Raw genomic sequence first — 14,388 nt, 5'->3', positions numbered from 1 at the left:
GTGCGTGCGTGCGTGCGTGCGTGCGTGTGTGTGCATAGAGAAAACATGTTGGCTCACCCTACTTGTAGACTAGTTGAACGCCGATGCCAGCCTTCTCTCTTTCACGTGACAAAACGGTCTATGACTGTCATACAGTCGTACCGCTTTTAGTTTTTGTTGTCAAAAATACTTACTAGCCTTAACTTCCTCGCATGGGCAACAATGAACCAGCTAAGATAATTAGTTAGTTAACGTGAGCCTACAAGGCTACAGCTAAGCTACATGTTGAACTTCGATCATCTCAGACCAGTAGCACAATATATTAATTTATGGTTAGATAAACATTATAATCATTGGCCTGTTCTGAGAATTAAGTCAAAACCACAAGTCCAAATCCCCATCTCCATCCATGGTTTAGGAAACGGCTGATTTAGCGAGCTAGCTACTGCAGTGCAACACAAGCAGACCAGAAACAGACACGTTTTTTCTGACAAAGACGTTTTGCTTTTGATGTGATTTGATTGGTGTGAAGCCAAATCCATACTGGCCTCCTTTGGTGGGTGGCTTTTGCTGCGCCAGGACTACCCACAGTTGAGCTGAGCTCAACGCAGATTGGCTAATTCTTTGATAATTTGCTGGTTTCAATCAATCAAATGCTACGGCGGTAACATGTCATAATTGAAACAGTACTCCCGAATCCAGGCTCTGTCGTAGCCGGCCGCGACCGGGAGACCCATGGGGCGGCGCACAATTGGCCCAGCGTCGTGCAGGGTAGGGGAGGGAATGGCCGGCAGGGATGTTGGTAGAGCATGGCGTTTGCAACGCCAGGGTTGTGGGTTCGATTCCCACGGGGGGCCAGTATGAAAAAAGTATAAAATAATGAATGCACTCACTAACTGTAAGTCGCTCTGGATAAGAGCGTCTGCTAAATGACTAAAATGTAAATGTTATGCTCTTTTTGTCCAGACAGCATCAGATACATGGGCTACACATACTGAGACAGAGGGGGGCGCTGTTTCCCTCGCTCTGATGATTTCTCCGGTGAGATAGATTCAGCGAATTGAAGGGAAATTATGAAAACACAGAGATATAAAAGATACAATAGTTGTATTTTTTGGCCTGTGAACAGAGGGCTTTCCTATTTAAAGGTGGATTTACCACGTTAACATGCGCTCAGTATTCCGGATAATAGCACATATCCCTGTTAAGGCCTTATTCAGGATAAGCCATTTACATGCACCTTTGATATCCCACTCATGAGCATCCATGTAACCGTGAATAAACAGAATATCACAAATTTGCCCAGGGGACGGTGGGACCTTTAGATTGCTAGACGTTCGCGTTATACACCTACCCATCCACCCTGACCAACCACCCTACTTTTGTTTTTTTGCCTTAAGTCATCTTCTGTCTTATGTCATCGTACTAAAAGTATGGTAATTTGAGTGCCCCAGATTTACATTTACTACGCTACGTCTAGTCTATGAGACCAGGCTGCTATAATAGGCTACATGTGAGGCCTGCAGTCAGTGTCCATACTTCAGTTACTATTCCAACTATTACTGTTTCCCATCTCCACTTCAAAGGTGATACTACGCGAAACTGAGCCTGGCAAAACCACGAAAAAACAACAACCGTAAACAGGGTAAGATGTTTACATGCCGCAGTATCCCGTCTTGAGATGAGCATATCCCAGGCGTCTCATTTTCAGTTTCTCAAAACCGGCACAGGAGCTTATTCGGGTTATTGTAAACGGGATATGATGTTTATACGCGTCAACTCAAAAAACAGAATACTTGAGTATCCCGAATAATAACGGGTTATTTGTGTGTGTGCGTGTAAACGTGGTCATTGTTGACGGTGCAGTGCATTGAATCCCAGCCTAGGTCAGGCAGTATATTACTGAATCTACTGTGCTGTGTACTCTCCTTGTGGTCTATCCATGTATGAAAAATATGAGGAATACCTTCTCTATTAAAAACAGACATCTTGAGTTACGTGATTTTTGTATTTTTCAATTTCTCTTCAACTGTAGAGGGCATCCAACCGCACATCTACATATTGGAAAGCACTGTGCGTGGGGAAAAGGTCAGGTTCTGTTCCTATAAAAGTCTTCCCTTTCTTTAAAGGTGCACTATGCAGAAATCACTCCTCCATTTCCTGGTTTCTACAAATCTTATAGTTCGCCTAATTTCAGTTTATGTGACAAAAACAAGCATTGAGCATGTAGAGAATCATTGTACCGTCTGAACCGCTGTGAAATATATTTTCAATAACCCAAGCTGGTGTACAAATCTGAAAGTAAAAGACTTAAAAAACGAAACTTGAGAACGGGAAGCATAGAAATAGCGCACATAGAACAGATCTACCGCTTCTTAGACTTGGTTTCAATGAGAATGACAGATCTATAACTCACATTTCTATGTGAATTTGGTCATGTCGCCCCAAAAAGTTACATATTGCAGCTTTAAACTGATTCAATTACAGTATTATGAGTTCCACCACAAGCAGAATATCTTTGTCTAATTGTTGAGTCATGCCTTGTTTTTATTTCCTTGTAGAGAATTACCGAGATGACGGTAAAAGTTTAATGAGCCAGCCAGACAATGGTCTGAGGCTTATGCTTTAGGAGCCAGCCGGACACATAACTTCTACGACGTCATAAAAACAAGAGATTTGTTTGCAGAACAAATAGCATCCTATTCGCTATATATGCACTACTTTTAAACAGAACCCTATGGGCCCTGTCAAAAGTAGTGCACTACATAGGAAGCCATTTGAGACAGTCTTCCCTTTAGAGGATATGCTGCAGGGGTTGATATTTACATTACATTTTAGTCATTTAGCAGACGCTCTTATCCAGACGCTCTTATCCCCCCCCCCCGTGGGAAACGAACCCACAATCCTGGCGTTGCAAACGCCATGCTGTACCAACTGAGCTACAGCCAGGGTTGTGGGTTCGATTCCCACGGGGGGGCCAGTATGAAAAGATATAAATAATGTATGCTCTCACTAACTATACGTCGCTCTGGATAAGAGCGTCTGCTAAATAACGTAAATGTATTGCACAGCAAGGCATGTTACAGAATAGATCTATATGAAATCTTAGATTTTACTGGCAACACCACTGACACGGAGAATGTTTAAAACACCACATAACAACAAAACAAAACCCATTTTGTCCGAGTTAACATGCTGGGTGAAACCATACCAGCCATTGGTAAGAGTTAACATGCTGGGTAAAACCATACCAGCCACTGGTAAGAGTTAACATTGGAGCTGGGTGAAACCATACAAGCCACTGGTAAGAGTTAACATGCTGGGTGAAACCATACTAGCCACTGGTAAGAGTTAACATGCTGGGTGAAACCATACTAGCCACTGGTAAGAGTTAACATGCTGGGTGAAACCATACTAGCCACTGGTAAGAGTTAACATGCTGGGTGAAACCATCCTAACCACTGGTAAGAGTTAACATGCTGGGTAAAACCATCCTAACCACTGGTAAGAGTTAACATGCTGGGTGAAACCATACTAGCCACTGGTAAGAGTTAACATGCTGGGTAGAACCATACTAACCACTGGTAAGAGTTAACATGCTGGGTGAAACCATACTAGCGACTGGTAAGAGTTAACATGCTGGGTGAAACCATACTAGCGACTGGTTAGAGTTAACATGCTGGGTGAAACCATACTAGCCACTGGTAAGAGTTAACATTGGAGCTGGGTGAAACCTTAAAAGCAGGGAGTACAATGACATAGTTGTTTACTTTCTCTCTCTCTCTCTCTTTGCCCCCCTGAGCCAGGGGTTGAATGAACAAAGAGGTCCTTAGCAGCCTGGCAGCTCTGTTTGATGTGTAACACTGAGCTCTCTCTGTCTATCCTGCAGGAAATGACAGAAAACTAGACACTAGAGCACTGTGACTGACCCTGTAAAACAACACATATTACACTGGACCTATCATACTACTGTGACTGACCCTGTAAAACAACACACATTACACTGGACCTATCATACTACTGTGACTGACCCTGTAAAACAACACACATTACACTGGACCTATCATACTACTGTGACTGACCCTGTAAAACAACACATTACACTGGACCTATCATACTACTGTGACTGACCCTGTAAAACAACACACATTACACTGGACCTATCATACTACTGTGACTGACCCTGTAAAACAACACATTACACTGGACCTATCATACTACTGTGGCTGACCCTGTAAAACAACACATTACACTGGACCTATCATACTACTGTGACTGACCCTGTAAAACAACACATTACACTGGACCTATCATACTACTGTGACTGACCCTGTAAAACAACACACATTACACTGGACCTATCATACTACTGTGACTGACCCTGTAAAACAACACATTACACTGGACCTATCATACTACTGTGGCTGACCCTGTAAAACAACACATTACACTGGACCTATCATACTACTGTGACTGACCCTGTAAAACAACACATTACACTGGACCTATCATACTACTATGACTGACCCTGTAAAACAACACATTACACTGGACCTATCACACTACTGTGACTGACCCTGTAAAACAACACATTACACTGGACCTATCACACTACTGTGACTGACCCTGTAAAACAACACATTACACTGGACCTATCATACTACTGTGACTGACCCTGTAAAACAACACATTACACTGGACCTATCATACTACTGTGACTGACCCTGTAAAACAACACATTACACTGGACCTATCTGGTGCATGTGACAATAAAACATATTGTTCTTCACTGAAACATCTTGTTATTCAATGGCACCCTATTCCCTGTATAGTGCACCACTTTTGACCAGGACCCATAGGGATCTGGTCAAAAGTAGTGCACTATGCAGGGTATAGGGTACCATTGGGGACACAATCTCTGCCACACATCGCTTTCCCTAGAAAGGGAAATAGCCATGTAGAAACCGTATTGACCATGGTGAGATGACATGTAACCAATTATACTGATAATCTCTGATTGGTGATGAAGGAAAATACTTGACGACTACTTTTATGGTGCATTTCCAAACAGGATTTACCCCAGTGTTTTACCCCAGTGTTTTACCCCAGTGTTTTCCCAAAAAGGCTCAGACTTTTCTGTTTCCATCTACGTGGGCCGGTACCCGTGTCTCACTGGGCCTTGGCTCCAGCGGGCCTGCTCTCACTTGGGGCCAAAGCCAGGCCACTGGTACTTTTCAGCTGTCATTTACATAACAATGACTAACTGTGAACTTTAACACCTTCTCCCAAAGGAACTCTTTTGATTATGCAGAGTTGTTGCTTCTGCTCTTCACAAGTCCTCATTGTCAGCTCTAGATATGGAAACACTATGTCCCTAGTATACCGTAAGGGTGTATCCACTAGGATAACATAAGGGTGTATCCACTAGTATAACATAAGGGTGTATCCACTAGTATAACATAAGGGTGTATCCACTAGTATAACATAAGGGTGTATCCACTAGGATAACATAAGGGTGTATCCACTAGTATAACATAATGGTGTATCCACTAGTATAACATAATGGTGTATCCACTAGTATAACATAAGGGTGTCTACCTTAGTGCAGCAAATCTAATCTAATTTTATTCATCACATGCCCCGAATACAATGGGTGTAGACAACCGTGAAATGCTTGCTTACGAGCCCTTCCCAACGATGCCGAGTTAAATAATTATAATAAAAAGAAAAATAGTGGCACAACAGGAATAAAATACACAGGAATAGAGCTAAATACAGGGAGTACCAGTACCAGATCAATGTGGAGCTATAGACAGGAAGTACCAGTACCAGATCAATGTGGAGCTATATACCGTGAGTACCAGTACCAAATCAATGTGGAGCTATATACAGGGAGTACCACTACCAGATCAATGTGGAGCTATGTAGGTGGCAGGTAGCTTAGTGGTTAAGAGCGTTGTGCCAGTAACCGAAAGGTCGCTGGCTCTAATCCCCGAGCGGACCAGGTGAAAAATCTGTCGATGTGCCCTTGAGCGAGGCACTTAACCCTAATTGCTCTGGATAAGAGTGTCTGCTAAATGACTAAAATGTAACAAATGAACTCTCTTAGAAAAAACGTTGCTAAGTTTAACCATGTATGGGGCATCCTTTTCGGTGTAGGGTTCTTCATAGAACCCCCTGTAAATGGTTATACCTACAGGGCCTTCAGAAAGTATTCACACCCCTTGACTTATTCCACATTTTGTTGTCTTTCAACCTGAATTCAAAACGGATTAAATAAATACAAATCTCACCGATCTACACACAACACCCCATAATGACGAAGTGAAAACATGTTTTTAGACATTTTAGAAGAATTTATTTTGAAAATGACATACAGAAATATCTCATTTACATAAGTATTCATACCTCTGAGTCAAATACACGTTAGAATCACATTTGGCAGCGATTACAGCTGTGAGTCTTTCTGGGTAAGTCTCTAACGCTTCGAACACACCGACAGCGTCATTATTGCGTATTGGTACACCAGAAGTACATTCATTTCCAATGGAACGCTGCGTTTTGCCTTGCAGCATTGGAGAGGCGGTTGCAGTGCGTTCTGTGTGGTGCACACGTTGGATTTATCGAACGTATGCGTCAAACTGTATGCGTAAACGGGTTGACAGAAATGGTAGCAGAAGGTGAATGCTGAACTTTTGTTGCACATCTAGACATCTAGATGATGCTGCATACTATTTTGCGCAATGCAAATCGTAAGAGCTTCGCACACCTGGATTGTGCAATATTTGCCCATTATCTTTTTAAAAATTCAACAAGCTCTGTCAAGTTGGTTGTTGATCATTGCTAGACAGCCATTTTCAAGTCTTGCCATAGATCTTCAAGCAAACTTTAAGTCAATGCTGTAACTAGGCCACTCAGGAACATTCACTGTCTTCTTGGTAAGCAACTCCAGTGTATATTTGGCCTTGTGTTTTAGGTTATTGTCCTGCTGAAAGGTAAGGTGAATTAATCTCCCAGTGTCAGGTGGAAAGCAGACTGAACCGTGTTTTCCTCTAGGATTTTGCCGGTGCTTAGCTCCATTCCATTTCTTTTTTATCCTGAAAAACTCCCCAGTCCTTAACGATTACAAGCATACCTTTAACATGATGCAGCCACCACTATGCTTGAACATATGGAGAGTATTACTCTATTGGATTTGCCCCAAACATAACACTTTTTATTGAGGATAAAAAGTGAATTGCTTTGTCACATTTGTGGCTGTATTACTTTAGAATATTTTAATTCCTTCTTTTCACTCTGTCAATTAGATTAGTATTGTGGAGTAACTACAATGTTGTGATCGTTTTCTCCTATCACAGCCATTAAACTCTGTAACTGTTTTAAAGTCACCATTGGCCTCATGGTGAAATCCCTGAGCGGTTTCCTTCCTCTCCGGCAACTGAGTTAGGAAGGACTGCTGTATCTTTGTAGTGACTCGGTGTATTGATACACCATCCAAAGTGTAACTAATAACTTCACCATGCTCAAATAGATATTCAGATAATTGTATGTGTGGGGTACAGAGATGAGGTAGTCATTCAAAAGTAATGTTAAACACTATTATTGCACACAGAGTGAGTCCATGTAACTTATTAAGCACATTTTTACTCCTGAACTTATTTAAGCTGCCATAACAAGAAATTACAGCTTTTAATTTGTAATGAATTTGTAACATTTCTTACAAACATAATTCCACTTTGACATTATGGGGTATTGTGTGTAGGCCAGTGACAGAAAAATACTCAATTTAATCAATTTTAAATTCAGGCTGTAACAAAACAACACGTGGAAAAAGTCAAGAGGTGTGAATACATTCTGAAGGCACTGTAGAACCCTGTAAGGCGGCAGGTAGCTTAGTGGTTAAGAGCGTTGTGCCAGTAACCGAAAGGTCGCTGGTTCTAATCCCTCGAGCCGACTAGGTGAAAAATCTGTCGATGTGCCCTTGAGCAAGGCACTTAAACCTAATTGCTCCTGTAAGTCGCTCTGGATAAGAGCGTCTGCTAAAATGTTTTTTAAAATGTAAATTCTACAGAGAACCTTTTTATCTTTGAAGGTTTCTTTCTAGAACCCTCTATGAACAGTTCCACCAGCCTTATTAGCCTTTGAAATTAAACTATTGATGACAATACATGACATATATCATAAGGCCTTTATTTAAGGGCCTAGTTACACACTAACACGGTGGCATTAGGAATCTGCTGCTTTACAGGCCACATCAGGCCTGCAAATCACATTATGCTGCCTTGCAAAGTGATGTGTAATTCTTATTGGAATCCAGCCAGAGTGAGAATATCTAACAACTGGGAACTTTTAATGATCTGCAACCTGCATTCAGGATGACTACCAGGGTAGGGTAGATTGAGTAAGGAAAGGAAACTACCCAAACCATCTAAACTGGAACAGCCATTTTAGTAACGGGTGCAATAACTCCAACTACTAACAGATTGGATTAGTTTAGATTTTTTTTTATATGTTATTTATCTTTGCGTAGCATAAGATTAATCAACCAATCAATGTACATGCAAAAACACAGATATTGAAACAAACAATTCTGAAAGTCAACCTGCAATAGAGCATGCTGGGAAATATGATAATGATGGGCGTGGTTTGAGTGTTTTACTCTTTAAACAAACAAAAAATTACACAATCACACTGAACTCTGGTTATTAACACCAAGACTGGGATTATTTGACACCACTGAGTGTTAAATTAATTTAACTCATGAATCAACACTATAAATGTCACACTAAAAAAGTCAATACAAGGTGAAATGGGCAAATTTTGCTGTTTACTATACAATACAGGTACAGTTTAAAACATTCTAAAAACCTATCTTCAGATTACTCAACTCCTGATGTTAAGGTTTAAACTGAGGTAAACACTAATGCTCAGGCATTATTTACAAGAAAGAAAATAAATACAATAAAAAAGCTTATTCAGATTCGTTAAAGGTTCTAGGTAGAATCCGTCCTGCCTTCCAAAGAATCATCAAAGAACACCTTTCTTCCAAAAACGGTTCATAGGATGGATGTTAAAGGTTCTAGGTAGAACCCTTTGCCTTCCAAAGAATCCTTGTTTTCCAAAAAGGGTTCTTCAAATGAAAATTGTTCTTGGTAGAACCCTTTCCCTCCGCAAAGAACCCTTTTGGAACTATTTTTTTCTTTCTGAGTGTAGAAGCCGTCTCGGAGCCTGTTGGTACGAGATCCGATGCTCCGGTACCGTTTGCCGGACGGTAGCAGAACAAACAGGTGCTGATGTGTGTCGTGACCAGCCTTTCCAAAACACTTCATGATTACAGATGTGAGCGCTACAGGGCGATAGTCATTTAGGCAGGTTACCTTGGAGTTCTTGGGAACAGGGACAATGGTGGTCAGTTTGAACCATGCTGTGATTACAGACTGGGAGAGAATGACTCTAGTGTTGCTGTCCAAAAGCAGCACCAGAGTATATTTCTTATTGCGCTGTACATTCAAAGCTTTCACCCCCATGGTTGATATGTATGTAAGCCTACAGGTTAGATAATACCATGCAGTGATTATAAATGAATGAATGAAAGCCCAGGTGCTCTCACAGTGCAAAGGTGAAGGGCATTGACATATGGACTGCGTCTCAAATGGCACCCTATTTTCCCTTTATAGTGCACTACTTTTGAACAGGGCCCATAGGGCTCTGGTCAAAAGTAGTGCACTATAGAGGGATGGGCCCTGGTCAAAAGTAGTGCACTTTAAAGGGAATAGGGTGTCATTTGTGACTCAGACATGTATGATGCATCTACATTCACAAAGCAGGAAGAAGTGTTCTGCATCCATAAACAATGAATCTGTATAGCCACTAATCTACATTCACAAAGCAGGAAGAAGTGTTCTGCAACACATCACAAACCAGCACACACACACACACACATCACAAACCAGAACACACACACACACACACATCACAAACCAGAACACACACACACACATCACAAACCAGAACACACACACACACACATCACAAACCAGAACACACACACACATCACAAACCAGAACACACACACACACACACACACATCACAAACCAGAACACACACACACACATCACAAACCAGAACCACCATCCCAGTCAGAGCTCTAACCAAGATGAGGTTTAGTAGCAACAGCCTAAGAACCATGAGAGAGAGAGAGAGAGAGAGAGAGAGAGAGAGAGAGAGAGAGAGAGAGAGAGAGAGAGAGAGAGAGAGAGAGAGAGAGAGAGAGAGAGAGAGAGAGAGAGAGAGAGAGAGAGAGAGAGAGAGAGAGAGAGAGAGGAGAGAGAGAGAGGAGAGAGAGCGAGGAGAGAGAGTGAGAGAGAGTCCTCTCTGTATAAAACAGATTAGTGTTGGTTGTTTAAAGGGCTTTATGGAGAAGATTAACCATTATTACCAGCAGCCTCAGTACAGAGCCACGGATGCTAGGCAGAGTGCGTGTGTGTGTGTGCGTGTGTTAATCAACCAAGCAGTCATGATAATTGCAGCAGCACCATATGGGGTGGATTAGCAGTTAGCGTGGGGGGTCATGAAGACAATGACAAAGATTAGGTGGCCTCAGACAGCGATAGATGATTTAGAAAGATTAAGAAAATAAAGGGACAGATTACGACACAGTGAAAGGGGGAGAGTGTCCTGCCCTGCCCTACAATTAGCCAATAAAGTTACGCAACACCACAAGTTTCATTACAAGAGCGTGAGGAAGAAGCCAAGTGCACTAACTAGAAAATGGCAGTTACTGCAATAGATAGAGAATAGGTGTCCCCCCCAAATGGCATCATATACCCTATATAGGATATATACACTGAGTGTACAAACATTAGAAACATCTTCCTACTATTGAGTTGTCTCCAGGCTTAAAAATCCTTCTTTAACCTGTCTCCTCCCTTCCATCTACACTGATTGACGTGGATTTAACGGGTGAAATTGATATAAGGGATCATAGCTTTCACCTGGATTCGCCTGGTCAGTCTATTTCATGGACAGAGTTCCTGATGTTTTGTACACTCAGTGTAGGGGTGCCATTTGGGACACATTTGGGACACAACCTTTGTCATTGTCCCTTTACTGCAGATCTGCAATCCTCCAAATCTCCCAGACCATATGGGGATGTGATGGGAAATGAAGAGACGTGAATATTGATCTATCTCCGCATGGAGCACCTGTCAGACAGACTCAGACTCAATCACACAACAAGTGTAGGGTAGGGTAGGGTAGGGTAGTGTAGGGTAGGGTAGTGAAGGGTAGTGTAGGGTAGGGTAGGGTAGGGTAGGGTAGGGTAGGGTAGGGTAGGGTAGGGTAGGGTAGTGAAGGGTAGTGTAGGGTAGGGTAGGGTAGGGAAGGGTAGGGTAGGGTAGGGTAGGGTAGTGAAGGGTAGTGTAGTGTAGGGTAGTGTAGGGTAGGGTAGTGTAGGGTAGTGTAGGGTAGGGTAGGGTAGGAGAGTGTAGGGTAGTGTAGAGTAGGGTAGGGTAGGGTAGGGTAGGGTAGGAGAGTGTAGGGTAGTGTAGAGTAGTGTAGGGTAGGGTAGGAGAGTGTAGGGTAGGGTAGTGTAGTGTAGGTAGGGTAGGGTAGGGTAGGAGAGTGTAGGGTAGTGTAGAGTAGTGTAGTGTAGTGTAGTGTAGTGTAGTGTAGGGTAGGGTAGGGTAGGGTAGGGTAGGGTAGGAGAGTGTAGGGTAGTGTAGAGTAGTGTAGTGTAGTGTAAGGTAGGGTAGGGTAGGGTAGGGTAGGAGAGTGTAGAGTAGTGTAGAGTAGTGTAGTGTAGTGTAGTGTAGGGTAGGGTAGGGTAGGGTAGGGTAGGGTAGAGTAGAGTAGTGTAGGGTAGGAAAGGGTAGGGTAGGGTAGGGTAGGGTAGGGTAGGGTAGGGTAGGAGAGTGTAGGGTAGGGTAGGGTAGGGTAGGGTAGGGTAGGTAGGGTCGGGTAGTGTAGAGTAGTGTAGTGTAGTGTAGGGTAGGGTAGGGTAGGGTAGGGTAGGGTAGGGTAGTGTAGGGTAGGGTAGGGTAGGGTAGGAGAGTGTAGGGTAGTGTAGAGTAGTGTAGTGTAGTGTAGTGTAGGTAGGGTAGGGTAGGGTAGGGTAGGGTAGAGTATGTAGGGTAGGGTAGGGTAGGGTAGGGTAGGGTAGGAGAGTGTAGGGTAGTGTAGAGTAGTGTAGTGTAGTGTAGTGTAGGGTAGGGTAGGGTAGGGTAGGGTAGGGTAGGGTAGGGTAGGGTAGGAGAGTGTAGAGTAGTGTAGAGTAGTGTAGTGTAGTGTAGTGTAGGGTAGGGTAGGGTAGGGTAGGGTAGGGTAGGGTAGGGTAGGGTAGGGTAGGGTAGGGTAGAGTAGAGTAGGGTAGTATAGGGTAGTGTAGTGTAGGGTAGTGTACATTACATTTATGTCATTTAGCAGACGCTCTTATCCAGAGAGACTTACAAATTGGTGCATTCAACTTATGATAGCCAGTGGGACAACCACTTTACAATTATTCTTTTTTAAATTGTTTTCTAATTTGTTAATTTTTTGAGTATATTTTAAATATATGATTGGAACTAATTATTTAATACTGCAGTCGTAAAACCAACGTTTAATTTGCACGTTGATGGCACAGTCATTAAGCTCAAGGTGACTGTCATATATCAAGCAATCAATAAAATTGTATAGGACCAGGTCTATAGCCCAATTTACTAAATAAATGATGAATCGAAATTCTGATGATAAAATGAACCTTACCGATTCTAAGGACTTGCTGCCAACTCAGCCAAAACTCAGCCATCAAGTAAAGCAGCGAAAATAACAGTCCCTTCCTTTTCGCCATGGTACTCGCGCTAGAATAAAAATTAACATTGATGTCTGTCTTTTTCTGCCTTTAATTCATGCTGATAACTTGCCAGTTCTCGTATCCGTATCGAAAATAAATCGACATCCGACCCACGTTTTCCTCTTATACATGATGGTGAGAAAAATAAAAACACAATTTTCTCCTTGGAATAGTTGCTGATAAAACTCAGAACGAGACCCGTTTTCCCATTCTAGAATCCCATTTGTGTTAGCAGGGTTTGACTCCACAATTCGGATAGTCCCAAAAACAATGTATCCCCTCTTTCATCGTTGCCAGCGCATACTTGGAACTGTGATACTGCGAGCGTCTCTCTCTCTCCCGTGCGCGCACTCAATTGAGGGCACCGCCAAGCCGGTGCTGATCCGCAAACATGGATACGTTCAGAAGATTAACTTGAAATCTGGCTACAGCCGTCCTCGACAACTCGTCTTTGCTTTAGTACACCGAGGAATGATTAAATCTTTGCTCCAGTCGTGATGGAAACGCAGATCTAATCTTCAGAATAGTCGCTGCTGCTGACGACCCACGGAGGGAGTCAGGGTATACTTCTCCTCTCCAACAGCTGATCTCTCTCTGCCACAGCCTGATAAAAACAGACCCACGTTACTTTGTTCTTCCGTAGTTTTACCTACTTTCAAAAGAAGATGGGTTTGACTCTTCTAGCAGGGGGGTTGGGGGGGGGGGGGGGGGGGGGGGGGGGCATTAGATCTATCTAGATTAAATCTATCTTTTTTTGTTGCAGGGCATCTGCTGATGCCCGTGTTCATTCATTCTACTGAAAACACAAGAAGCCTTCACCAGCCTACTGCAGGCTATCAAAGAGCTGTATCTGATCTTAAAGGCTGAGTCCCACATGGCACCCTGTTCCCTTTATAGTGCTCTACTTTTGACCAGGGCCCAGCATTGAATACACAATGTTGTAAAACTGTAAAAAAAAAAAAAAAAAAAAAAAACATCGGGTTGTTTGTCTATTACCTATTTATAGTGAGCTGTCCAGTGAAACTTAACACATAGCTTAGTGGTCCATGAACTATGAACTGTAATATTAGATGGTTCCTGGGATGGGTTGAGGCTAGAGGGCTTAATATCATAAATTACGTCCCAAATGGCACCCTATTCCCTATTGTAGTGCACTACCTTTGACCAGAGCCCTGTGAGCTATAAAGGGAATATGGTGCCATTTAGGACTTAACCATGTTCATAAAGGATTAACAGGGCGAGGGTAGAGATCATGCAGATCAATGACATGGTAATAGCACAGTTAGGGAAAGGGTGGACGGTGTGCTCAATACAGTTAGACTCACAGTTAGGGAAAGGGTGGACGGTGTGCTCAATACAAAGTAAGACACACACTTAGGGAGAGAGGGACGGTGTGCTTAACACAAAGTAAGACACACTTAGGGAGAGAGGGACGGTGTGCTTAACACAAAGTAAGACACACACTTAAGGAGAGCGGGACGGTGTGCTCAACACAAAGTAAGACACACACTTAGGGAGAGCGAGACGGTGTGCTTAACACAAAGTAAGACACACACTTAGGGAGAGAGGGACGGT

General features: G+C 42.7%; 1 protein-coding gene across 1 annotated transcript in view; it reads right to left on the bottom strand.

Moving 5' to 3' along the window:
* Nucleotides 1–12,810, bottom strand: part of LOC311102044 (glutamate receptor ionotropic, kainate 1-like) — a gene marked incomplete at both ends in the record, with an annotated part of 60,838 nt that extends 48,028 nt beyond the window's left edge. The window contains one exon of the mRNA XM_084143259.1: nucleotides 12,726–12,810. Within this exon, the coding sequence (XP_083999385.1) occupies nucleotides 12,726–12,810 (85 nt within the window). The remainder of the gene's footprint in view (nucleotides 1–12,725) is intronic.
* Nucleotides 12,811–14,388: the final 1,578 nt, after the last annotated feature.

This window comes from Coregonus lavaretus (genome assembly GCF_964263955.1).
Source record: "Coregonus lavaretus genome assembly, chromosome: 26".
Classification (NCBI taxonomy): Eukaryota; Metazoa; Chordata; class Actinopteri; order Salmoniformes; family Salmonidae; genus Coregonus; species Coregonus lavaretus.
The sequence above is the reverse complement of the archived record's forward strand: the minus strand, read 5'-3'. Positions and strand labels throughout refer to the sequence as shown.